Source organism: Mustela nigripes, chromosome 4 (genome assembly GCF_022355385.1).
Source record: "Mustela nigripes isolate SB6536 chromosome 4, MUSNIG.SB6536, whole genome shotgun sequence".
Lineage (NCBI taxonomy): Eukaryota > Metazoa > Chordata > Mammalia > Carnivora > Mustelidae > Mustela > Mustela nigripes.
In genome coordinates, this window is record NC_081560.1 from 152,508,702 (window position 1) to 152,535,714 (window position 27,013).

Consider the following 27,013-nt stretch of genomic DNA (forward strand, 5'->3'; position numbering starts at 1 on the left):
GCATGAAGGCTCTCTGCTCAGCCCAACTGAGCCTCCTCCAGGAGGTCTTCCTTGATTCTCACAGCCCTCTGAACTTACCTCCAATATAAGTCTTTTACTTAGGCCCCAGCATCTAGCACAGAGTACTAATTAAGTACTCAAAGAAGCGATAAATGAATAAATGCTTAGTAGAAAGCAAGACATCCTTCTTCTGCTGCACCTTCCCAGCATCTTTGTGGGGAAGCAAAATCAACAAAAGGCTGAAGAGTGGACATGCCAACAGATTGTTGGCAAACACTGCCTAGGGCGCAAAAAGAAATCTGTCCAGTGGAGGCAGATATTTTACCCTCCACATGTTCAGTCTTTTTTCTTCCTCCCCATTCCTTACCCTCTCTAAACCATATGCCTCTTCCCCAATTTTACAACATGAAATGAAAACAGAAAACCTCTCTTAAGCATTTTTTTATTTCTCTGTTATTTGGTTTCTACTTTGGTACACATGAGCTGTGGCTATATTTCACACAGAAGCTGACACATCTCATTATGACACGCCCCATAAAACAGAGCACATATAAATCACCTGGCAGGGTTTTGCTTCACCTGGCTGTTATTGCTGAAATCTTTATTTCTAAGAGCACAAAAGGGAACATTCCTTGAATCTACAGATGAATGGGACAGGGTAAGCAGCAATCAAGTCTGCTGGGATGGGGAGAGGGACCAAAGACATGGGCTCCCGCGTGGCCGTCTGCAGAGACATGAACAGCACTGACGGAGAAGCCAAACAAAAATTTCAGAAAGACCAGGGCCAGTGGGGAAACACACCCGAATGACAGCCCATCTATCAGACCCCTCTGGCTTGCTCAGTCCTAATAGATTCTGACATAAACACGATAACCCAGGTGGTGTAATACCGAAGCTGGCACGCCCACTCTTTGGCCTGAATCACTTACATGAGTATTGTTTTATCCTGGAGCTCTAGACGGCCCCTCCCCTGGGCAGAAGCACCATCCATCCCTCTCCATGACAGCCCCCATCATGTCCCCAGCCAGTCCCACAGAAAGACCCAGCTGGGCCCTGCCAACTCTAAAATGTCTTGCCCTCAAAAGCCTGGAGATTAAAGGCAGTATCCAGAAACTTCTTCAGAGAAACCAGGTGAGTGTTCCTATTTCCTGTGGCCGGTGCGGCCGCTGGGTCACGGCCAACGTACCTGGAGGAGAAGAGACAAGTTAAGCGGAGGCCTGGGCCCGACCCAGCCACTACCCCAGGACTGCATCAGGTCTACCACCCTGCCGTAGAGACGAAGAGCCGGAGGCTCCAAGAGGCCAAGCAACTGGCCTAAGATCAAAGGAGGTTCTCTCATTCAGCTCTGGCTGCAGAACAAAAACAAAGGTTTACTCTCCATAAGGCAGAACTGACGGGGTCCCTGATCTGGCATTAACAATCACAGGACCAGCAATGACTAGGGGACCCATCCCCTCAATTTCCAACCTGGTCCAGAGAAGGGCAGTGGCCAACAGGGCAGGTAGAGCCAGGATGGGGCCTCATGCCCCCAGAGTCCCTTGGGCCCAGAGGAGGCAAGGGGCACCCACAGCCAGGCTCATACCATATGGGGCGCGCCCGGCTCAGGATGGTCATGAAGCGCGGGTTGATGTAGTCATAGTAGCCCATGTTCTTGTGCTCCTCCTGGCACCACACCAGCTCTGCGCCTGGGTACTTCTCTGCCTCTCGCTTGATCAAGTCGAAGGGGAACGGAGAGATCTGGGGCAGGCAGGGAGACAGCAGAGTACCCCAGGGGAGGGCAGCAGCCTCAGCACCCCTGGTGAGGCTGAGCCCTGCCCCTCACGGGCATGCCTCCTAAAGCTGGGGGGCCGTTGATCTGACCCCATCCATTACTCTGACTGGGCGAGGGCTTAGGCTGCACCTGTTCCAGGCGGGTGATGGCCACTTGCTCCTCCAGGCCCTGGCTGCTGCGCTCTTTCACCAGGTCATAGTACACCTTTCCAGTGCAGAAGATGAGCCGCCGAACCCGCTCGGGGGCCCGCGCCGCAGCCCCGTCCTCAGGAATCACCCGCAGGAAGCTGGTCCCTGGAGGTCCAACAGGGCACAGACAGCCTGAGAACCAGGCCTCCATTCCTGCTGCCCCACAAGGCTCTCTCTGGTCCCTGAGACTAACCCCAGGTTTGGATCTGTGGCTGCCATGGGCACCTCTGAGCCAATCTATGGAGCAGCGGACTGATGACACCCTGAGATGGGCTGGAGTCAAGGGCACAGCCCTGGGAACATGAACATGTAAGGTTGCAGGCTGGGGGTGCAGGTGGGCATGTATGCTGGGGAGGACCTCTGGGGGGAACAGAGAAGGTGGCATCTAGTCCACATCTAATGGCATCGATGTCTGTGCCAAACCTGCTCCCCAGCCAGTCACGCCTCCCTCCTGCATGCACTCCAGCCACTGCACCACCATGCTAGAAGGTGAGCAGCTGTCTGGGAGGCTGCTGCACATTTGTCCCTCCCTCCCTCAGCCCTGCAGCCAAGCCCCCACCACCCTGAACATTTTTCCTTCCTGCGCGCACACCACATGCCAGGCACCAAGCCAAGCGTGCAGCAGAGAAGTCACTCTGGTGTCCCCCAATCTCAGGCGAGGACACTGAGGCGCAGAGGGAAAGCAGTTGCCCATCCCCAGCAGAGGAAAGTGAGCACCGGATGCTCAGGTGGGGCGGTCCGCAAAGCCAATGCCAGGGGTCTGAACTGCTGGCTCAGTCACCCGCCCACACCCGAGGGGATGCCCAAACATATACAGGTGAAAAACACCTGTCCACCATGCCAAGTCCCTTTCTGGCCAGCACCTGCCATCTCCCTCTACTACTTAGGACTGTTTTCCAAGATGACTCTGCTCTGGCGAGCCTCAGGGCCCCCCCTCAGCCCCTCCCTCAGCCTCCCCTGCATCACATCTCAATTCTAACCCCTGATCCTTCAGATCAGGTCAGATGCTTTACGTGACCCTCAACTTTCAGGTTAAGGCGTCTGAAAGCTCCTGGAGGGACACTGGGTCCCCAGGGCCAGCAATGTCTATTTGGCTCAGGAGGAAAAAAAAAAAAAAAACCAAACTGACTCCATGAATGATACGCAGTGCCCTGCCCTCTTAGCTAGGCCCACACCAGGCTTCCCCCCTCAGCTCCCCCAGCACAGCCGGGGGCCCGGCTGCTTGGCCCAGGTGAGCCTGCCCAGACCATGTCAGGTGGCTACCACACGAACCTCCCCTCCCAACCTGACCACTGATGGAGACTGAGCCAGGAGCCACTACAGAGGCACAAGCAGAGGCAAGGACGAGAGTCCCAGGAGCAGAGAACCATGGGCCACTAGGATCTCCCTTGGCCACCTCCCCAGTAGACTTGGGCACTTACCAGATACCATTTGGTCGAAGCTGGACTTGGCCTCTGGGTGCCGCAACAGAGATTTTGGTGTGAAGATGATCAGCTGGAAGGGAAACATGCCCAGCTGCCTGCGGCCCCACCCCGCCAGAGCTCCCGTCCCCAGGGCCCGGCGCAATCATGGCCGTGAGCAAGGCGGGCAGCTCACCGGCTTACGAAAGGGCAGCAGGACCTGGCGGCGCAGCACGTGGAAGTAGTTGGCCGGCGTGGAGCAGTTGACCACAATCCAGTTGCAGTCGTAGAGCTGGCTGACTTCGAAGTCCTCTGTGAACACCTGGGGGGCCAGGGTATGGCTGGGAGCTGGCCCACCTGCGGCACCCGTGCCCTGGCCCAGGGAGGGAGCACAGCACTTACAGGGTAGGCATCAGAGTCATCGTTGCTCATCTGCAGGAACCTCTCAGGCCTTGCTGAGGAGTGCTCTGGGCCCTGAAAGCAAGTGCCGATGGCATGGACTGGCCTAAGTGTGGGGGCCCAGGGCACAGGGGAAAACCTGGGTGGCTTCCTAGAGGAGATGTCCTCTCTCTCTGGAGCCCAAACCACAGTAAAGAACCAGGAATGTGGGAGTAGAGTGGAGAGAACATCTTCAGAGGACGGTCTGGTCAGAGCCAGCACTTGTGAACATGTGTGGGACAGGAAGAACAGGTAAAAAGGCCAAGATGAGGTGCTTCTTCCAGAATGTTCTAGAATGGGCAGTTGCCATTTAGTGAGTACCCGCTGTGTGTCAGGCAGAGTTTTATGGGCTCCATACACATTATTCACTAATTCTGAAAGCAGCCCCATGGTGTAGACATGTTTTCTCACTTTACAGATGAAGTTGAGTGGCAAAGAGATTAAGAACAACCCCATGGTCACTCAACCACAAGGGGCAGATGCGAACCCATGACTGACTCCTACTCCTGCCCTCGCCCACGTGGGTGCCTCTGCTCCATGAGGCAGGAGGACGACACCACACTGGCATCCAGGGTGGCTCCCCGAGGGACCAGGGTGCTCTGTCCCACAGCCCACAGATTCCAGTCAGGCCTTCCCAGCCTCCCCACCCAGCCTGGCTCCTGCTCCACCCTGGACCTTTCCAGCTACGAGCCCAGGGCAGGTCACTCCCCTTCTTTCCTCATGTATGCAACGGGAAACAGGACTGACCGCCCAGCCCAGGTGTGAGACTTCCACAGGATGACGCTGGGCGTGTAAGACGCTCAGCACCATGAATCCTGGCTGCGACAGGCCAGGATTCATGCACCGGCCAGGTCATCAGTCCCTGACTGGATGACCAGGCCATGCAGAACAGGCCCTCGGGGACACGCACAGCAGCCCAGCCATCCAGAGTGGGGAAGGCCTTGCTCCAGGTCACAGAGCCAGGTTAGAGGCTGCACGCACCCTGCTCCTTGCTGCCCTGCAGCCCGCACGGCCCCACACGTCCCCTACCTAGTTGGGCTGCACCCCGCCCCAAGTTGTCTCGAGGGCTCTGCTCCTGCCCTCCGTCCTCCCTCTGTACCACCACTCAGGAGTAGACCACCGGACGGCACTACTACAGAGCATCATGTTCAGGTCCCAGCTTCTACTTCTCTGTCTCAGTTTCCTTCATGTGGAAAGCGGGAACAAGAGCTACTGCATTTGTTGTCGGGACTAGAAGAGTTTGTACAAAGGGTATGAAAGAGCACGAGGCCCAGAGCAAACCCTCAGACGTGTCGGCTAATGAGAGCAGTGCTGCAGACACGTGGGCCACCCTGGGCAAACCCATATGTTCCAGGGGCCTGGAAGGAAAACACCCCCTAGGCCTGCAAGCAGCCAAGGGCCCACCCACCCTCTCCCAGGCACACCAGAGCCTTCCGGGCCCCCGGCCACCACGTGGCCCTCACCATGCCCTCCATGCCATGGGGCAGCAGCAGCACGATGCCGTTGTGCCGCACCCACTTGGCCTGGCCGGTGCTGATGAACTGGTCGATGATGCACTGGGCTGTGTTGTGGAAGTCACCAAACTGAGCCTCCCAGAGGACCAGGGCATTGGGGCTGGCCATGGCATAGCCCAACTCAAAGCCTAAACAGAAGACACAGAGACAGAGCCCGCCGCACACTGTCACCAAGTGGCAGTGACTCCAGTCAAAATCAGCACTTGCTCTTAACTCTCCCCGCCCCCACCCATCCTTCCCAGCAGGCCAGAAAGAGCCAGGGGACTCCTTGGGGCCCAAAGGCCAGAATCTCCCTTCCTGGCAGCTCACAATGTGCCCAGAGATGCCACCCTCAGCCCTATATGGCCAGCTTCAGCCTTATCTAGACAAGAAGCCAAGTCCAAAGATATCCTAGGGAAGCATCAGGAGTCATCTGCCAAGAAGAATCCCCCCAAAATATGTGCAGTGCAGCAAAGGGGAAGGAACAGGATGGGGGCTGCCCTCTGCAGGGTTCCTGCTTCTCAGACGAGGCAGTAAAGGAGGAAGCAGGCTAGTTAAAGGTCAAGCTAGGGAGGAAAGAGTACAGGAGACACAGTCCTGGGAGCCCAGAGCCTCTGGAGGGGCTCTTAAGATAGGGCAGCTGGGTGGTCAAGGTCAAAATAATAAAGACAGGACAGCCTGGGGTCCAAGACCCTCTCTGGTCCCCAGGTATCACAGGGCCCGCCTGACCTGCAGGCCGAGTTCTGACCCACCCAGGACTCCATATTCTGAGAGGGAGCTGTTGCACACAGTGTAGGGGGCCTGGTCAGGCCAAAGGTGGTTCATGGGGACACATGTCCTCCGGTCAACTTCCTGGTCATGGAGAACGTGGTGCCGGTGACTGGAGAGAGACAGATGGGGAAGGGATGGAAGGCAGGTGGATTACCACCTGTTCACCCAGAGCAGGTGGGACAGGTAGCAGGAGGCAGGCAAGCCTCTGTCACTGTGCCAGGAAACCTGACAGAATTCCAGAGGATGGTGACACCAAGAAGGCCCTGGGAAGCCAGAGCAATCTGGTCTCTCCTCCAGGTAGCCTCCCTTCCCAGTGGAAGGGGTCAGAGAGGCGGCCAAGCAGCCCTCTGATGGCTTGACCCAAGACCGGGGCCTGGAGAGGCTGATGGGGTTACCTGTGACTACCTCAGCCAGATAAGGGCTCGCCAGACATGGTCCAGGAAAAGGAGGAAGAGCCAGCTCCGTCCAGAGCTCTTGGGCTGATTCTGGGAGACCCCACACACAGAGAGTTCTCAGCAATCCCGTGGGGTCAGTGAGGACAAGGCTAATGCCGTGGGGCCCAGGACCCAGATACCACTCTCCCACCCTCACCTGAACGTGCCCCGCTCCACGTCCTGCCCGCTAAGCCGCACATGGATGCCCTCCTTGAGCAGGGAGCCAAAGGCCATGTACTCCGCCAGCGCCCAGTCCACCGTCCGTGTCTTGGTCATGTCCGCACGGCCCCGGAGGATTCGAGAAAGGCCTGCAGGAATGAGCAGCCACGCTGAGGGATGCAGGGCCTCAGCCACCGCAGCTGGGACAGCTGTAGCACCGGGGCCCTAACCTGGTATGTATGTATTCAGTATACACCCCTCACACAGAGCAGGGCCCTGGCAGGCCACAGGAGACCCAGCACTGGGCAGCCCTCCTCTGGCACCTCCACTCCACAAGCAGGACTGAACTTCTGGCCACCAACCTCCCTCCCTTCAGGAAGAAAGAACAGGCATCAGTAAGTGAGCGACTGCCACGTACCGACACCATGTGCACTGAGCCAGGAACATTCCTCATTGGCCACCTGCCAGAGAGTGCTGCTGACTGTCCCTAGTCTCCAGATGAGGACACTGGGGCTCAGAAGAGGGAACTGATTTACACACAACCACACCACTATAAAGGTGTCTGGGTTTGAGCCCAGGCACCGGCCCTAGAGGGACTCCTGCTGGCCCTACACCTGTACCAGCCCGAGGTGACAGGCACACAGAGCAGGCACCCCAAGACACCTGGGCCACCAGGCACATTGTACAGGAATCCCACAGGCTGGTCAGAGCACATGCAGGCATCCAACTACACCAGGCGGGCCTCCAGGCCACCCAGCCGAGAGGCTGGGCCAGCAACCACCTGCTAGCCTAGGTTCACTCAGAAGCGGCAGGCTCGCCCTCTCTCATTCATCTAGACCACCAGCAGGCCCAACACTCCTGCCCCTTCCGAGCATTCCAGAACCAACCAGCCCCTCCATGGAAGCCCTTGCTTCTCTGTTCTCCTTCTGTCTGACCCACGGACCACTCCAGCAAAGGCACTGTGAAAACCCTTGGGGCCCGACATAAGCCTCCATCACTACCACCCAGCAGCGGGCATGGCTTCCACATCTGCCCACCCTGACAGGAACTACTCTCACGGGCACCTCACAAGAGTGCCAGAGGCTCCAAGAACTCAGCTGACCGGCCAAGCACCGGGTAGGGACGCAAACCCAGCTCCCCTGACCCCTGAGCACCATCTCCTGCAGGGGCCATGCCAGTGCCTGCCCACAGCCTCACCAGTGTGGATCTTAAAGTCCTCCACGGGCACAGAGCTAGCCACCTCGCCGATGTGGGTCAGGATATCCTCGGGAATGCCTGTGGCTGGGCACGTCATGCTCTTGGGCTCCCCGTCCACGTTGAAGAAGCCTGCGAGGGCAGAGACTCTGTGTGCTTTTGGGTCGAGGTCAGGCCTCTGATCCCCTGGTCAGCCCGCCTTCCCAGGACTCAGGGGCCCTGCTCTTCCTTAACCCCACCTGCACTCAAACCCTGACCCACCCTCAGGACCCGAGACAGCTGACAGCCGCAGCTCCATCTCCAACACCTACCCAACAGCTTCTCCTGAGTGCCTGTGGGGGCTGCTCCCTGGGCCCAGGGTCACTGCCATCTAGCTCCAGCATATGAAGGCCCTCTGAGCATCCCTTCCCCAGGCTCCCTCCACTTTGGTGTGCACCTGCCTTGGCTCAGCCCTCCTTTTCCAGAGGACAGCTGGTTGGATATGCTCCCAGGCCAAAGGCATCTCTCCTGTACCCTGCCCCCCCCCCCCCGCACCCAACCGCCCCCCCCCCCCCCCCCCCCCCCCCACCGAAAGCCTCAGGAGTCTCAGGGATGAAGCGTGCAGCCTCTGGGCTGGGCCCTGACTGCCCTCACCCAGGACCACTGCAGTCCTGGTCCCACGCCCAGGTGAGTCACTCTCAGCCACACACCACTCCCTCACCGGGCCAGGGGAAACTCACCAGGCCAGGGGGAGTCCAGCCAGTGCTTTATATGCAGGATCTTTTTATCCTTGGACCTGCCATATGCCTCTTCACAGATCCGGTCATATTTGGCGATTTCCTCCTGAAATTAGGGTGAGTGCAAGGATTGAGGCAGTGACGGCCTGGATAGCCAGAGGCTGGACCAACCTGGACTTGTAAGCCCTGGTCCCCTTCGCTGCATTCTAGAACTGTCTTTCTGCTGGCCTGCAGGGACCCTGTGACCAGGGGCTAAAGTCTCGGAGTTAAGGGGGATCCCTCCTGCTCAGCAAGGGACTTGGAGGAAGCTCAGAAAAGACTCACAGCGTTTGCTCTCAGAGCTCCCTTAAAGCAGGAGGACCAATGCATCCATAGGTAACTGTGGGGACAAACCCAGCTCAGGGCTGCCTCCTGCAGGAAGCCTTCCTGGATTCCTGCCTGAAGCAGAGCTTCCCTCACATGGCAAGCATTCACTGGCCCACCAGGCTGTAAATGTCTTTGGCTCTCTGTCCCCCTTGACAACGACAAGTTGCAAGGACAAAGACCATATTGGCTACTTCTTGAAATCACTGCCAATGTCAGCAACTACTCCAGGATTCCAGCTCTGCCAGAGGCTTATCTCAGGCGTCCATGCAGCCCGCCTGCCCACCTCGAACTCCTGCAGGGTGACTGTGCCCTCAGCAATGAGCTTGTCTGCGTACTTCTTCAGCACAGGCACCTGCCTGTGGATCTGTTTGTACATGAGCGGCTGTGTGAACATGGGCTCGTCCATCTCATTGTGGCCACGCCGACGGTAACAGACCTGCAAGGACAGCGTGAGGAGGGGCTCAGGCCATGCAGGCCTAGTCACTGCACAAGGGGGAGGCGGGCACGGTTGGGGGTGGCTGGCAGAACACACCCTTCCAGGCCCTTAAAAGCCCCCAACTACCATGAACCACTGAAAGCCCCACCTCCAATTCAAGCCTTTGCACAGACTCTCTCAGTGGCAGTAAACCTTCCAGCCAGGAAGCACTCCCAGCCCTCGGTGCCCACAACACCGCAGATGCAGCCCAGTCGGTCACGCACACCCCCATCTTGGTCCCAGCCCCAAACCCACCAAGTCCACCACAACGTCTTTGTTGAACGTGTTCCTCCACTCGGCTGCCACACTGCAGACGTATATCACAGCCTCTGGGTCATCGGCGTTCACGTGGAAGATAGGCGCGTTGACCACACGGGCCACGTCGGTGGGGTATGGTGAAGAGCGGGCCATGCGGGGGTCTGTGGTGAAGCCGATCTGCAGGAGTGGACAGCACCTCTGCAGAGCTACACAGGCACCGCCCACTGGGAGACCAGTGGGTCCAGGAATTCGGGGGGATCTCTGCCTTGAGGTTAGGTGTGACCAGGAGAGACATGGCACAGGAAGGATAAGAATAAAGGGCCCCTCAATCAGGCACTGCAGCAGATCCTACAGTGATGGCAGCAACACCAAGGAAACCCTGCCTGTGCTTTTGTCCTACATTTCATACAGTGGAAGAGCACAGGCCTGGCTCGCTGCCACGGCCCACAGTGGCTATGCGTGCAGTGCTAAGCCAAGTGCTCAATTCCCCAAAGCCTCAGTTTCCTTGTCTGGTAAAAGGGCTCATTAAATACCACTTCACAGGGTTATTCTGTGAAAAGTAAGTGACTTAATGCAAATAAGGCAATTAACTTTACAGGCTCAGAAGAGCTATTAGTGAGCACAGCAGCCAGAAGAGCAAAGGCCTGTGACAGCTGTGCTCCCAGACTCACTGGTTCCCGGAGAGTTAAAAGGAGCATCTAGTTTCCTGTCCTGCCTCTGTACTAGCTACACCTGTATACCTTTGTCCTTGTAACGCCTCCATGGTGTGTGCATGTGTGTGTGCATTTACATGTACTGTATACATACAGACACACACCAATTTCACAGACCAGGCTGGGGAGAGCAGGGATCCTGCCTGAAGTCACACACTAAGGAGTGGCAGAGTGGTGGGATTAAAGCCAGGATCATCTTGGGGCACCCGGGTGGCTCAGCCGGTTAAGTGTCTTGGTTCAGGTCACAATCTCAGGGTCCTAAGATCAAGCCTCACATCAGGCTCCACACTCAGCACAGTGTCTGCTTGTCCCTCTCCCTCTGCTCTACACCCTCACTTGCTCTCATGCACTCTCTTGAATAAATAAAATCTTAAAAAAAAAAAAACAAAACTGGGATCATCTCAGACTTCCTGCAGAAGTGCTACCTGGAATTCAGGAAAGGGGGACACTGAAGAGGACCGCCAGGCAGCCCAGGTCCTCACCTGGTTGTTGACAACCACATGCACAGTACCATTGGTGGTGTAAGAGGGCAGGTCACTCAGGTGGAAGGTCTCGTACACCACACCTTGGCCAGCGAAGGCAGCATCCCCATGAACCAGGATGGACATGACCTGCGGGGCAGGATGTGAGACAGGAGGAATCTGAGCCTGGGCAGCCCAGCTCTGTGTCCTACAACGTAAAGATCCAAGCCCTATTTGTCAGAAGCTAGTACTCAGAGCCCAGGCCTCATAGTCCAGCCCTCGTAGCCCACCCCTAACAGTTCAGTTCCTCGGGGACCAGCCCTCAGAGACCATTACTCTCTCAGAGTTCAGCCCTCAGAGCCCATTCCTCAGAGCCCGGTCCTCAGATCCAGCCCCTCAGGGTACACCCCTTAGCAACCAGGTGGGTTCACCTTCTTGCCCTGGGCATCCCCTCGATAGAACTGTTCTGCCTTTGTCTTTCCCTGCACCACAGGGTCCACGGCTTCCAGGTGGGAGGGGTTGGCCACGAGGGACAAAGTGATATTTCTGTTGGTGACCCGGTTGATCCTCTCATGGTACATGCCGAGGTGGTATTTGACATCTCCGGAGCCCTGAAGGTGGAGGCAGGCGCTGATGACACAGCCCTCTCACCGCAGACAGGCAGGAAGTAGACATGCAAGCCCACTGCGGGGCTGGGACATTCCCTGAATTCTGCTCCCTGGGAAGGCTGTGCTATTCCTAACCCACACCCTCTTCTTGCCCTCACACTCCCACACACTACCCCTCCCTGAGAAAGGCAGACATGTTCCCCTGGGCCTTGGCTCAAGAGGCCAGACAAGCTCCCTCATCAGAGCCCCTCTGCATTACCAACTACCATCCCAGAGTTAATGACAGGGCAAGCAGAGAAATGAAGGTGCTGTTAAGAAAAGAGGCATGGCCTCTGGGCAAATATTGGAGCTGCACCTTACCTGAGTCCTTACACCAAATAACAAATACTGTACACACAACAGGTGAACCCACAGTATAGCAGAGAAATCATATATCTTGTGATCTTGGAGTAAGGAAAGCCCTTCCAAACAATGTACAGAGCTCAGAAGGCATAAAAGATAAGGGAGCTAAAATTTAATAAACCTGCCGGGGTGGGGGCGGGGAAGCAAATCCATGCACAGTGTTAGGGGGGAAAGAATCAAGCTGAGAAAATATTTATAAGACAACTTCAGGCAAAGAGCTAACACCCTCAATATACAAGATACTATTATAAATCAGCAAGACAAAACCCCAAATCCCATAGAAAAATGAGCAAAAGCCAGGAAGAGGAATTTACAGAAAAAGAAATATACGTGGCTTAAAAACATGTGAAAAGATACTCAACTTAGTAACAAAGAAATATGTTAAAATACAAGCATTTTTGCATCTATCATATTGACAAAGCCAGAAAGATCTGACAGAGTAAGTGGGGACAAGGGCCTGGGACCCTCACACACACTGGGGGTGGGCTCACTGATGTCTTGAAGCTCTCTGGGGGGGAAGTCACTCTGGCCACTGCCCTCTCAGACACCATACAACAATGTACTCGCACATGTGTGAAAACAAACTCATTCAGCAGCCTAACCGCCATCAACTGGCGAGGCGAACCCCCGCAGTGTGTTCACAGCTCGGGGGTCCCCCGTGCACTGCACAAGGCAGCGACAGCTCATTAAGGGAAAACAGCAAGGTGCCCAGTGCTGTCAGAGACTGCTCCCCCAGCCTTTTGCAAACAGGACTGCACCAGACAGCTGTGTGGGTGTGTGTGTGTACCTGTGTGGAACACTGGTGGAAGTACACACCTGAACACAAACATACCCCAGCCACAGAGGAGCCTTCCAAGAGCAGGAGAGGGGCAGGGTCTCATGAGGGAAACACTCTCATCGAGTCTACTTTTTTTTTTTTTTAATAGTGTTCATATTTCTTTTCTGATTAAAAAAAAATAGTAAATACTTCTGTAAAAAATATCCTTTGACCAGACTTTTCAGTTTACACATGTCACCTCCGTGATTCCTCACCACCATCCTGGGGGCAGGGGTTTTCATCTCCATTTTACAGAAGAACAAACCAAGTCCAGGGGAGATGAAGGTGACTTCAGAGCGAGTGCGCTGATCTCTGAGAAGCCAAATGAACAGCATGTTGGGGAGATTCTGGGTTGGAAGCCAGCAGATGTGGATTTAGTCCCTGCTCTGCCTAATGTATGGGATGACCTTGGAGTGGCCAGTTGATGTGGTTCACTTTAACAAACCAAGCCCCTGTACTGGGTGCTGGAGGTTCAGGGACAAGGTCCCTGCCTCATCCTGTCACCAGCCTGGAGAGAGGAAAACAGATACACACACACGTGCACAGGCTGGAGAACGCCAGAAGAGAGACAGTACAGAGAGGAAGGCCATCTGCGTTCACGCCTAGCGTGAGTGATCGCGTCAGGATGGTAGGTGTGCTTAACATATGTGCAGACCAGGAGCCGGGGTGTGAGCAGAGAAATGTTCCCTCTGCTCCTCAGCGGGCACAGGAAGCTGTCCTGGGCAAATATATGAGTAAGAGACCCTTCTGGGCTGGTACACAGGACCTTTCAAACAGAATCAGACCACACAGCCAAAATAAATGCCTTTAGGCCCTCCCCTGCACCTCTCCGGGCCTTAGCTTCCCTAGCTGAAAATAAAGACACTGGTCCGGACTACCTGAGGGCTCTCCCAGCTGTCAGAGATCACAGTACTCACTCTAAAACACCTTAGGGACCTCACACAAACACACCCATTTTCTCCCACTTTCCTACATATCCATCCATCTCCAGGTCTGCTTGAGCCTAGATGCTTCTGGTCCAGCCCCTCCCTAGTCCACCGCCCACATAAATGGGACCAGGGCTCAGCACCTACCTCATCTGCCGCCTCCAGCTTGGGGTCAAACTGGCAGAAGATCTGCTCCAGGTCCTTGCGAATCACGTTGGCCAGCACATTCAGCCTGCCCCTGGAGCCACAGGTGGTAGGACTCTCATCTGGCACAGAGGCCACCTCTCCCTGGTAGGCCCTAGCATTCCCCACATGCCTGCCCACCTGGGCTATCAGAATTAGCATGGGGGAGGGGGGCAGGGGAACCCTCTGTGTACAGCCCAAGGGAGGCCCAGCCTCTCGTCCATCTCAATCTACAAGGCCCATGAGTGATTCTAGCTGGCCAGCTCCCCCAGAAACCCCTGTAACTCTCACTCTGACTGTGGGGGCCCTCATAAGCAGAAGCTACCCAGCCTCATGGCCACTCAGCCTCATGGCAGGATATACACGCCCCCACTCCTGCCACCCACCCCTCCCTCCCTGCTGAACCCCATCTCCCTCCCCCCACCCACCCCCATCACCCAGAAGTGGAGCCTAACCCAGTACCCCAACCCCAACCTGCTAACGCATCAAAGCTGCTCATACATGACTCCCAGCTCAGCCAGCAGTGTGTTGCCACAGGACGGGAAGAGGGAATTTGACTGATTCTAAGGTCAGAAGTTACAGGGGACCTGTCCAGGGGAGCTGAAGTCTAAAGGTAGGGTCAGGAAAGTAGCCAGAGGCTCTCTAGTCCAGCCTGGACTTCCCATCAGGAGACAGTTCATTCAGGGGTGGGCACCAGGCTGATCAGGGCACAGGGGAGGACTCAGAGCTCACCCCCATACCCTACCAGCAGACACCAGCCCCAGGCTCCTGGCAGGCCAGCCCACAGGTTAGGGACCCTCTCACATTGCACCAGGATGCCTAGACACCCCTCATGTTAGTGCAGTCCGGGACTGGCCCACCCGTGAGCAGATGGAAACGACCATAGGAAATACTGGGGCTCTGCTTCAGGGACTGCTCAGCATGTCCTCTTCCACCCCGTTCCCCAGGACCCCTGGCCACCCTGACTCGGGCCCCAGGCTGTCTGCTTCACTAGTCCACAGGCTCCAGCTCAGAGGCTGCCGGGCCAGCCTTCCAAGTCCATGCACAGTCAGCTTGTAGCTGGGGGGAAAAGCCCTCAGCTCACCTCCACAGACCCCTTGTCCAGGGGATGCCAACCCAAGGCCATCTGCCCAGACCCGGCCCTCACTTTCCTGGGACACACCCCTCCACAGGAACCTTGAAAGGCACAATACACCACTTTTCTGAAATTCTGACGCTCCTGAGGACAGTGGCAACATGGGGAGAGAGAAACGGAGTCTGAGCAAACACGGGGAGTCCCTGCCTCCTTGCGCCCTTGGCCAAGTGCCTAACTCTGTGATGAGCAGGTTCTAGGGCCCAAGGACTGAGAACTTTTTAGGCCATCCCACCTCTCCCCGCCAGGTTCCACCAAAACTCCTGCTCTGATTTTCATCCCCTCCCTTCCACCTCTTTCTGCTGGACCTGGAGAACAGACAGGCTGTGGAGAAGCAGAAAGGGGGCCCACCTGTGTGGCATCCCCAGGATGACATTCTCGATCCCCATCTCACTGGATTTGTCAATGATGGTCTTGAGGGCAGGGATCATGACCTCACAGCCCTCTAGGCCAAATCGCTTCTCGGAGGACCATTTCCGGGCCAGGAAGTCTTCAAATCTGCTTGGGGAGAGGAGAAGGGAAAGAATGGAGAGAATGGGGCTCACAGGGGCTATTCGTGAGGGCCAGGGCTGGGTGCCTGGGACAGAGGAAGTGGCAAAGTCACCTCCTTCTGCATCATCAAGACCTGCCACCAACAACTGCCAATAAGAAGCATAGGTCAGAGGGAGGCTGGGCATCCTCCCAGCCCAAGCAAAGACCTCTGCCTGCACCCAAACCCATCTCTCACCTTCTCTCCCCCACCCCCAGCTCCCAGACCACCATCCTGCACACACACACTACACAGGGCTCCCTCTCCATGCTCCAAAGACCCCTGCACCACTCAATTCATATTCCAGCCTGCACTTCCACCAGGTATCCATTCTGCACCCGGCAGCTGAGCCCATGCTGTTCAGGGCCCTGCAGCCCAGTGTACCCAGCTTCAGATGGCCAGCAGGCAGAGCCAGGGGGCGCCCCGCCTGCAGGGAGGTGCTGCGACGCTTGCTCCATGGAGGGAAAGCTTCTTATCCAAACATTCCCACAGCCACTTTCTGCCCCTCTGCCCCTGCTGTCATATGCTCCTGGAGCCCATCCCTGCCCACCTGCCCCCCGTGCTCCTCTTATGGGCTTCCCCGAGGCCAGGGGACGAGGCCCACCCAGTCCTGACGTCCCCTGCCAGTGATCCAGTTTCTTAACCAGGGCCTGGGACTTCTCGAAGAGCCTGGAGCAGCCCCTCCAATCACCACAGCCACCCAGGGCAGGGCTGTGGGTCTGACCTCATGGAGCGCACCAGCCGGGCCAGCAGGGTCCGCTTCTCCTCACTGGAGAACTGCATCACGCCAGGCGTCTCGAACTTCTGCCGGATCCACTGGCACTGCTCCACGTCATTGATGAACATGAACTCTAGGCCGATGTGCTGGCAGTAGGTAGTCTGAGGGAAGAGGCAGGGACTCCACAAGGAGCCAGCAGGAGGGGCAACTGTTCTGAAAAGGCAGCACCCGCCCTCCCTCTAGTAGGCTCCAGAAAGAGCTCACCTCCAGGCGTCGAATGATCTCCCGCAGAGAGAGGGTATGTTCAGACCCTCCGATGAAGGTGGTCGTGGGCAGCTGGAACTCCTTATCTAAGTCAGCTTCCCGCAGGTCATAGAAGGCTGATGAGGCACACACACAGCCCAGGCAGCAGAGGGGAGGGGAGGGGGGTCAGGCTGAGTGGGACCTAGCAGGACCCCCGGAACTTCCAACAGTGTCCCTGGTGCTCCCCCACCAGCTCGGGGCTTAAAGCTCAAGGACCCTATCCACAGGATCCAGGGAGGGCGAAAGTCAGAGGCCAGCCTCTACCACAAGGGGGTGCTGGAATGAGTCTCTGAGGTTGCTGAACATGGTGTACCAGCTAGGGATGATGGGGGGACAGTACAGGGAGGTAGATGGGCAAAGGGCAGAAGAAAGCCTCTAGGGCTGGCTGCTGAGCCCCAAGCTCCAGAGACGAGTCAGTTCCAGAGCCCCTCACTGGGCTACAGGTACCAGCTGGCTCTGGAGCTGCCAGAGCAACAAGAACTCTCACCCAATTTATCGATGGTTGTGATTAAATCTGAGGGCACAAAGGAGTCCAGATCCGCATCCAGAATGCCCAGGGGGTCCAGCTGGGCCACATGGTGCCCCCGGATCTGGGAGAAAGGGAAAAAGGTTGGGGCCAGGCTGGGACACAGATGGACAGACTCTCACTAAAAGCCACATTCTGGGCCCTGGCCCCTCATCTCCCACTTTAGAATCTCCACCTTCCACCTGTCTCCAGCACCCGGCCACTGCACAATTGCCCAGGCCTCAGGCACTAAGGCGGCAGGAGCTCAACCTGTTTCAAAGCGCAACAGTCAGCTTTTGAAAATGAGGATGCATATGCAAAAGGATTAACTACAGTAGTACTGACAGTCACAAAATTCTAGAAATTTCCGAAATGTCCATCAGTAGAAGACTGGCATATGAATATGGGAAACCCAGACAAGGAAGTACGATAGAGCTGCTACGAGTAGTAAAAAAGGTCCCTTTCGGCTGCAGTGAGGTCATCTCCACACAATACCGTTAAGCGAAAAAGCAAACTGCAGAAAAGGATGTGTGGCAAACTTGCCGTTATCTAAGAAAGAGGAGATTCGAGAAAATATACACATTTGCACTTATCTGTATATATGCAAATAAATATATGCATTAGACAAATACATCATAAAACAAGAAAAACTATTACTTGTGGAAAAAGGACAAAATAGGGTAGAATGCCAGGGCTAGAGGCCAGACTTTTAAGAATATATTTCGCTTCGAAGATTTGATTTGGGAATCTTGTGAATATTTTATACCACTATAATATAAAACAAAATTAAGTTTTAAAATTAAAACAAAAACAAGTGAATTCACACATCCATTTTGTCACATAACTACACAATCGACTAACAGAATATCCCCGAAAGGCAAATAGAATTCCAGGAAAAAGTATTACAAATTCATTTCAATTACCAATCAGTAGGGGTTGTATTAAGAGTTATATCATAAAACGGTAGTATACAGACTGTGGGAAAATCAAGTGAGTCATGGTATTGATGTCTTTGGGAACCTCTACTTTTGGCTTCTTTAAAAGACAGTGACGTAAGATTAATGAAGAGAAGAAAAAACCCCAAGTCCTGCATCTGAAGTACACGGAGGCATCAGAATAAACCCATAAATGTGTTATCTTTAAAAAAAAAAAAATGTACATAGTTCCTGGCTCTAACCACTAAAAGGGCCCAGAAGTCACGACCAGACCACGCCAGGGACACTCCCAGCATTCCCTGAAGAACTGGCTCGTCCAGGGCAGAAATGCACAAGACAAGCTCGGAGCGTCCCCTCAGACCAGAAAGCAAAGGGGTACTCCAACTACTGGGGAAGGGAATTAAGGACACAAGGGGACAATGGAAAGGATGGTGTCTGTAACAGATTAAACTTACCACATAGGTTTAAATTCATACATTCATATCACACTAAAAGGAGAAAAACCTTCCTGGACCATCTTCGGAGGACACTGAACACTTTCGAAAATAAGCCAATAAAAAGAAAAATCAAGCACTGATCTTGCCTTTCCTGTACCCTTTGCAGCTTAGGATACATGGGGTTAACAATGGAAGTTTCCCCTGATGGAAACATTTCAGGTAATAAACAAAGAAAGGTAGAAACGGAGTATGATCACCCTTTTTACCACTCCTAATGAATTAATGTGTCCAGGAAATAATTATCCAGAGCTGCCAACTGATGAAATACCCATCACCACCAGGAAGCTGATTTTGAAACAAAAAAATCAAATCTATATTGGATAAAGCTTCTAGATGTAATTACCAATTTACAGAAATTACACGGGACAAAGGGACAGATGAAGTGACACCATGGGGATGCAATCAGCAAAATCCAGACTCAGAAAAACTCTACAGCACAAACAACCTGGTTTCTTACACACACACACAAACACTCACACACACACAATAAATAAATAAGTGAACGAATGAATGAATGACAAGAAAAACACGCACCCATACACACACACAGAGAAAAACCAGAGAGGTATCTGGAGAGCACGATAGACTTAAGAACCGCATCAGCTTATCACAACCTACGGCTTTATTTGGATCCTGATTCATTCAAGCAGTAAAATCGAAAGACAAACAATGTAAATACCAACCGGGTATCTGATGCCCCTAGGATTATTGTTAACATTGTTAGGGGTGATGGCGCTATCATGGCACATTTTGAAAGAGCCTTTACCTACAGAAATACATGCTGAAACCTTTGGTGAATGAAATGGTATGTCTGGGATAGGCTTCAACATAATCATCGGCCAACAGGTGAGGGCCTGAGGTGGTAACAGAGGATTAGAGACTGACCCTGTAATAGGGGTGGGATTTGCTATACAATTGAGCACCGTTGGCAGGTCAAACAAGAGCAAGGAGCTATAGCCGCCCTGGTAGGAAGGAACTCCCTCACAACAGGCACAGCCTTTGGCAGACTTCTACCCCATAAAAACACAGTAACAGGGGCGCCTGGGTGGCTCAGTGGGTTAAAGCCTCTGCCTTCGGCTCAGGTTGTGATCCCAGAGTCCTGGGATCGAGCCCCACATCGGGCTCTCTGCTCCACAGGGAGCCTGCTTCCTCCTCTCTCTCTGCCTGCCTCTCTGCCTACTTGTGATCTCTGTCTGTCAAATAAATAAATAAAATCTTTAAAAAAAAAAAAAAAAAAAACACAGTAACAGGCCAGAATTCAGACACTGCCCCGTTGGAAGGACTCTCCCGGGGCATCGTCTAGGCTAAAGAACAAAGAGCCCCGAAAGAGCTGGGAACTGTGCTGAGAGGACAAGGCCCTGAGGCAGCACGAGGAATGTTACCCTGTACTTAACATGGAGTTTTCTGTTCTTTGTTCTTGGTTTTCAAAGGAAATGGTTAGATCATTTTCTGACTCATTCAGCCAAGAGGAACAATTATTACTTCTTTTGCTTGCAGGTGGTATGTAATCCACAGGTCCTTAGGCCAGCAGGGTGGCCCAGCCCTGCTCTGCATCACTGGTACCCAGGAAGTGCAGCTGCCCAGCCCCCTCCCCCCACCCAGAGGCAAGGCACCATTTCCATTGGCTAAGGCCTCCCCTCCCCGGCTCCAGTGGAGGCTTGGAGGCTTGCTGCTCCTTCCCAGGGAGTCTCTGCCAAGGGCCTGGAATGCCCTTGCCCCTCCTTCTGCAGGTCTGCCTGACAAGTTGCTCTTGGGAAATACTTTCTGCCACTGATTCCCAGAGAGATCCCAAATGATTACACTTGTTAGGGAGGGAAAACCCAGAGCGGCCTCTCCAATTAGTCCTGTTCGGTCAAGACCAAGACTATGGCACCTCATCAAGATGCTTTGTCAGAGCAGGGGCCCAGCCTGGGGAGCCCGAAGGGGAGAGCTGAAGTCCCCAGAACAGAGCAGCCAGTAGAGAAGGAGCTGTTTCCTGATATATCCATGCAGAGAGTGAGGCATCATTATAAACCTGAAAGTAAACCCTAAGTAAGCACCTGCTGTGTATCAGTCCCAGTCCTCCTGGAATGCTCAGTCAAGAAAACAGACACGAACAGGGTCAATCTACTCAATTTTCAAATCTTTAGCAAGACTGATTACTAAGTAAATCCTGTAGGTGCGTGGGACATACAGGTGAGTGAGACAGCACTCCACAAGAAAGACCAGACCAAACACCAGGGCGTGGTTAGTGATATGGACAGTTACATGACAATGAGTCATGGGAAGAGCGAGAGCCACCCGACAGGATGACAGGACGCAGAGAAAGGCTCTCCAGAGGAGATGACTGGAGCTAAGTCAGCCCCCTTTCCAGTCAGTCCCCTTCCCAGCAGCACCTGGCCACATGCCAGAAGCCAGGCCTCCCTACCTGGGCATTCCCCGCCACTCACCTGGTAGGCCCGGATCAGAGACTGCACAGCCAGATGGTCTTCTACCAGCTTGCTGGTCTCAGTCCGACTGGAGACTGCCGGCCTGCTCTCAGGAAACCGTGGCTGAGCCGGATCCCAGGCGCCTTCCTCACTGGCTTTTCGGAAGAAGCTGTCCCAGGACTGGGCAGAAGTAGAAAGAAGAAAATGGTCAAGTCGGGGCCTGGGAGGAGTGGAAGGTGGCCCTGCCTGGGGGTTTCAAGGGGTGTTGGGTGTTCCTTCACCACTATAGCTCTTAGGGCCTTCCCAGGACTCTGCCGAGACCTCTTGTAACAGCCCAGGATCCCCCAACCCTAAGCCCAGATCTCTTCAGCTTGGAAGGGTGCTGGGGGAAGGCTCTAACTTGTGACCCAGGGGTCTCAGGTGTGAAAGCGGCTGGGGAACATGCCCTCACACACTGTGGGTTGGCAACCAGGCCCTCAACATCTTCAATGAATGTACCTTCTGAACCGGCAATTCTGTTTCAGTAATTTCTACAGATGTACTTGTGTGCCTGGATGTACGTGTGAGGATGTTCCCTATGAGACTGTTTATAAAAATGACAACATTAAAAAAAAAAATCTAGAAACATGTGGCTGCCTCTGTCAGCAAAGCATGTGACTCTTGATCTTGGGTTGTAGGTTTGAGCCCCATGTTGGGTACAGAGACTACTTGAAAATAAAAATAAATCAAAAATAAAATTTTAAAAAGAATCTAAGTGGTGACCAGTAGGAAACAGGTTAAATAAATTATGGTACCTTTCAATTCTGGGCAATTATGCGGCCTTAAAAAAAAAAAAGGTGCATTTATTACTATGGATGTAGAACATCACCAAGATATGTCACTGCAAAGTGAACCAAGCAGAAGGAGATGTGGCTGAGACCACTCGTGTGGAAGCCAAAAGCAAACATGCATATACTCAAACAGCTCCGTGTTCCAGAAGAACACAGAAGTGTTTTTTCTCCACACCCTCATCTGAGAGAAGCCAGTGGCACAAGTCTTTTGGAAAGCAATTTGGCAATGCCCATAAAAATGGTATCATGGAGCCTTCTGTGACCCAACTTTGGTGAACTGATCCCGCAGAGAGCGGTGCACACCCAAGATGACAAATGGACTAAGTGACGCCCTGTGGCACCGGCGGTGACAGCCAGGGACTGGAAATGAGTGAGTTGTCTGTCAGTGGGGACAGGGGTGGTACAGCCATGCTAGGAAACACTACACAACTGGAGAAAAGAACACTGAGCCCCTTGAGGCACTGACACGGGAAATTTCGACCATGTATGCTGAGAGAAGAGTGCCCGGCCATCGTGTAAAGGGGTGAACTGAGTTATGTTTGCAATACATTTACTTACGGAAACTCTGAAAGGATACAGAAGAAACTAAGAATAAACTGGGGGACAGACAGGCGGGCACTGAGCAGATCAGGGATGGATGGGGAGGGTGACTTTTTATTATGTAAGCCCACACTTTCTGGTTTTGAATCATGTTATTACCTTCCTCGGAGGGTGCGTGAAGACAAGGGAGAGCAGCTTCACTTCTCACTCCTCGTTCTGTCATCTGATATTTTGTGTTTTTTGTTGTTGTTGTTGTTTGTTTGCTTGTTTTAACAGTCAGCAGGTATTTATTTTATCAGCTCAGTACCTGTGTCAACACTTTTGGCCCTAACTACACAACAAAGAGCCTCCTGGGCACAGCACCCCATGACAAGGGGGCAGGGGTGGGTCTTGGACCCCGTGTGGCTGAGCAGGACAGGATCGGGGCTTCCTAGACCAGACTACCACCGACTGGCTGGGTCAGCAACGGGACAGCCACAGACCCTCCTCACCCAACACAAGGACAAGGCTTTTATGAACGGGAACGCTGGAGGAGCTGAGAGGCAAAGGAACCTGCCCAGATCACAGGACAGGCAAGGTGCTTCTCCCCAGGACCCCCTCCACAGCCTGGCTCTAGAAGGTTCCCTCCTGCATGGCAGACAGGTAGGGGTGCCGACCTTGTGGACGCTCTGGGGGTTTTCCAACCAGGCGAAGTACATCTCCTCCATGTAACTGGAGCTGCCTCCACGTTTGCTGCTCGGGAAGGTAGCCGGTGGCCCAGACGACCTGCTTCGCCAGCCGAACATCTGGACATCATGTGGGGCCAGGAGCCTGGAGGCCTGCGCCCCAAGCCGGAAGGGCAGCAGTCTCAGCTGACTCATTCTGGACAAGGGCAATGAGGGAGAGGCATAAACCACAGGACCGGAACAAAGGCTCTGGCACCCGCTACTGGCTCCTCTGGCTTTTGTTGGTTCTACAGGGCAGGTGGCCCCAGGCTCAGCACCAATGGGACAGAAGAGACTAGGACAGGTGGCCAGCCCTCCTGGGGTCACTGCTTAGAGTGGGAGCTCCCAGCTCAGTCAACTTCACCAACAGCTATTCAACATCCCTGAGCCCCAATCCTGCTGTGCCCCCACTCACTCCAGCCCACACTCCCTCGCTGCTCTCCCCCTAAGCCTGATAGAGAGACAAGTACCTCACCCAGGCGCTGGCTCAGGGAGCATTCAGCCCAGGACCAGGAGCCCACTCAGAGGGTCCCAGGGTATGTGCGGGCACTACACTCAAGAAAGAGTGGGCCATGCAGCTGGCCACCCTAAAACTCGAGCAAGGGAGTCCTGGGGGGGGAGGGGGCGTGCTGGTGTGTGCCATGCCTGGCCAGGAAAGAGCCTGAAGAAAGGGGTCTGGCCGCACTGTTTCAGGAAGCCTACGGCACTGCCAAGTCTCTGGTCCCTGTCACCAGAAGTGAACAGTGTCTTCCTCTGACTGCAAAACCAGCCCAGAAAGCCAATTATAGGCCTTAATGACCCCACTTCCTAATGGGGAAAACAGAGGCTCAGAGAAGGGCAGGGGAAATATCGAGAGGCAGATCAGAAGCCAGCCCCATGCCCAGCTCACCCCAGCTCCCAGCTCTGGCTCTCCTACCCTGCCCATAGTTTACACTCAGAACCAACAGCACTCAGGATAACCAACAGCTTAGGGGATCCATACAGGCTGGAGAGGATGGAGAACCTGTAGCTCATCTCAACCCTTTGCCAGGAAAAACTCCTGAATAACCAGTTTTAAACACTAGCTTCCTCCACCTCCTCCCTCATCAGAGGACAGTTTTGAGGGCCTGAGAGCCTCCTCCAATCCTGGCAAGCCCTGGGGCTCCCTAGCCAGGCCAGACTAGAATTGACAGGGCCCACTAAGGCCACTTCCTCCTATGTAGGATATGTAAAGTAGGGCCTCTGTTCCCCTACCCCACCTCCACAACTGTGAGCAAAGCCCCCTCCTCTGCTCCAGCCGAGAATGGCCTGGACACAGAACAGCTTCCCTTGAATCCTCATTAACACCCTTCTGCCCAGAGAATCCTAGCCTTTGAGTAGGGCGCAGGACCAAAGCCACCCCACCAGAGGCCACGTAAGCAGGGGGTCCTGCTTCCCTTTACATAACTCAGTCCCAGAAAACATGCCTTCTGGGGCATAAGTGGCTCCCAGGTCCTACCTGGCCCTGAGCCAATACACCTAGACAAGGCTCCCCCACTCTACCCCTGCCCTTTAGCTCAACCAATTCCCCAGAACTATCTGGTTGGCCTTCTACAAGCACTTCCAGCCTGCTTCCTCCCCCTTTCCCTCCGAACTCACATGAAGCAAAGAGAAGGGGGTGGTCTTCTCAAGGGAGAAAGAGTAGGCTCCTCCAGGAAGCCAGGAGAAATCTAAACAGCAAATTAAAAAGCAAAAATACAGTCCAGTGAAGGGAGGCAGAGGGTGGGTTCAGCTGGAACCTAAGCCCACAGTACCCCCAAGTTTCTCATGCTGAGCCCTGAAGCTTTGGGCTATAAGCCCAGCCCCACCAGCCAATGATTCCAGGCTCCACAGCAAGGGCCCCTAGGGGCTCGATCTCCCTGGAAAGCCTGGGCTCTGGGGTCAGAGTACCAGGGTCCCAACCCCTACTCTACCTCTGACTGTCCCTAGACAAATACAAGTACAGGGCTGACTGGGCCCAAGTGACCATAGGCAATGAGGGAGAGACACAAGACAAACTGGCCTAGGACATCAAAAGAATGGAAACAAGCCAGGAAGTTCTATCATCCCATTCTAAAGCAAAGGAAACTGGACACTACACTAAGACCATTCATTGCAGGAATAAAAGAGCACACGGTCTGTGAGCACTGACTCTGGTGCAGGCACTGTGTTCACTCACCCCCTTAACAATCTCATGTGGTGGGCACTTAGAGTAGCCCCACCTTATAAAAAGGAAACTGAGGCACAAAGTGAGAAGGTGGCGAGTGATGGGGCTCTGTGTGGCTCCAGAGCCTGTGCCCTCCTCACTGCAGAGTCAAAATGTAAACCCAGATTTCCCTTAACCACATGCACTTTCCAACAAAAGTGAACTCTCTACCCGCAACCGCACTCACCCCCACCCCCACCCCCACAGGGGAACGGGATGGCTCGGGTAGCAGTGACCAAGCCTGGCTGTGTCCAGTGGCCCTAGTGCAGGAACACTGTGTTTTACAAACACTGAATGGTCTGGAGCAGCTATTGGACACTGCTATGGCCTTCACCCAGGCTGGCAGGAGGAAAGCCAGCTGGCCACCCCTGCCCCCATTCTGGCAGGGCTTGAGGACCCAAGAGCCCTGGAGGGGTGGAAACAGAATCAACCCCAGCCAGAGCCCAAGCCAGCCCTGCCACATCCTGCCCATACAGGTAAAGGCAGTAGCAAAGAGTTAAGAGTCAGGCATCCTGTGAACCACCTGCCCAGCCCAGTCCCTGGTAGACAAATAGGTAGGTTGCTCTGGGCAGCTCTTGGGAGTCACCTTTCTATGGACAAGGTTAGTACTATCCCCACCCCCACCCCCACAACCATAGACATGCCATCCAGGAACCCTCCCACACACAAGGCCCTGTCCAGGCTGCCCTGGTGTGGACTGCCCTCCCCTATGTCCACTGCAGAGATGAGTTAAGACAGATCCAAAGAGGGGAAGGCCCTCCCCAAGACCTTGAAGCCAGGCAGCAATGGAGGCTGGATTCACACTGCTGCAGGTGTACTCTGGTCCCACATTCTGAGATCTGGGTGGGCTTTTCTCAGGAATAAAACCAACTCTAGTTGGCTGAACCCAAAAGAAGGCAGACTCCAAGGTAAGGAGCAGGGCATGGAGGGGTGTGCTTATTTCACTGGCAGAGACAGAGGGCCTGAGCTAAAGCTCAGAGGTTATAAAAAGTACAAAGGTAACCGGGACCTGTTCCAAGAGACTAGGGCATGTGTAAGGAGTTGCAGGGGGAGAGGCCGCAAGGGCGGGCTTGGGCCTCTAGGTGGAGGGGGAGGGGGTCAGAGTGGGACCCTTAGAGTCTGGTTGATGCCACTGCACCCCGCTGCACCTTCCCCTCTCCCCCAACATCTCCCTGGGGACGAGAGAAGCACTTCCCAGGCTGGCGCAACCTCTGGCCCATCCTGCCTCTCTCAAGGCCTCAGTTTTCTCATCTGTAAGCAGAGACCATAGTTAAAGGAGTCTATAAGGGCCCGCCCCCAAGAGGTCCCGAGACTTGAAAAACTGCCTATGTGTCCCACCAGGTACATAACGAGGGACCCTCTCCATCACCAGCTCCGCAGCTGTCCGCAGGCCAGCCCTTTGAGAGGGTGAGGAAAAGCAGCCGGCACCCCCCTCCCCCAAGGCCACAAAAGGCAGCCTGGTCATTCTATGGTCTTCGGGCTGGAGAACCCACGCTGAAGCCCGAAACCCCACCGTTCACAAGGCTCTCCTTCACGCAAAACACTGCATTCACAGGGTCGAACTTGCGCGAACGGCTGAGGGTCCTTGAAGAGGCCGCGGCCAAACAAGGGCGGAGCCAAGGTCACGCTCACTCCCCCACCCCCGCCACCGCCGACGGGGCCCTGCTCAGGACCCCGGATAGCGGCTCCCTAGGACCCGAGAGCAGAGGGACCGCCCCCGAGAAGGCAGGAATAGAGGAGGTGCATAGACCCGGAGTGGCGGGGCCGCCGCGCTCACCGGGCCGGCGGGTCCGCGCAGCAGCGCAGTCCAAGAAGCCGCAAGTCAGGGGCTGCGCGCAGGGGGTGCGCGGCTTGCCCAGCCAATTACCTGGGTCACATGACGCGGCAGCGCCGGCCGCTCGAGAGCGCGCGCCCGGGAGACTCCGCGCGTCGTGAC

The 27,013-nt window shown here is 54.7% G+C and overlaps 1 protein-coding gene across 4 annotated transcripts; it reads right to left on the minus strand.

Annotated features, from left to right (window-relative positions):
• Positions 1 to 580: 580 nt before the first annotated feature.
• On the minus strand, positions 581 to 27,013 carry OGDHL (oxoglutarate dehydrogenase L). Of its 4 annotated transcripts, XM_059398002.1 has the most exons (24): positions 26,855 to 26,966; positions 24,492 to 24,562; positions 22,827 to 23,031; positions 20,822 to 20,980; positions 16,943 to 17,045; positions 16,417 to 16,532; positions 16,159 to 16,313; positions 15,257 to 15,403; positions 13,738 to 13,828; positions 11,269 to 11,448; positions 10,859 to 10,987; positions 9,661 to 9,840; positions 9,214 to 9,366; positions 8,568 to 8,670; positions 7,852 to 7,980; positions 6,653 to 6,803; positions 6,043 to 6,170; positions 5,261 to 5,439; positions 3,762 to 3,833; positions 3,556 to 3,681; positions 3,381 to 3,453; positions 1,901 to 2,064; positions 1,583 to 1,737; positions 581 to 1,186 (listed from the first exon to the last, which is right to left on the minus strand). In XM_059398002.1, exons 3-24 carry the CDS (start codon positions 23,028 to 23,030, stop codon positions 1,063 to 1,065), a joined length of 3,021 nt encoding a protein of 1,006 aa, XP_059253985.1. In that variant the 5' UTR covers position 23,031; positions 24,492 to 24,562; positions 26,855 to 26,966; the 3' UTR covers positions 581 to 1,062. The 4 variants fall into 4 exon arrangements, with proteins under 4 accessions (XP_059253985.1, XP_059253986.1, XP_059253984.1 ...); XM_059398003.1 differs by lacking the exon at positions 24,492 to 24,562 and having other exon boundaries at positions 26,945 to 27,013; XM_059398001.1 differs by lacking the exon at positions 24,492 to 24,562.

Bases quoted from the DNA above. Each gene is read 5' to 3' on its own strand.
- OGDHL (XM_059398003.1), bottom strand. From the start codon at position 23,030: ATGAGTCAGCTGAGACTGCTGCCCTTCCGGCTTGGGGCGCAGGCCTCC. The intron at 20,981-22,826 runs GTCGGCACCCCT...ACTTCTGCCCAG, and splicing joins ACCCCCAGAGCGTCCACAAG to TCCTGGGACAGCTTCTTCCG. The intron at 1,738-1,900 runs GTGCAGCCTAAG...TGCCTGCCCCAG, and splicing joins CCATCACCCGCCTGGAACAG to ATCTCTCCGTTCCCCTTCGA.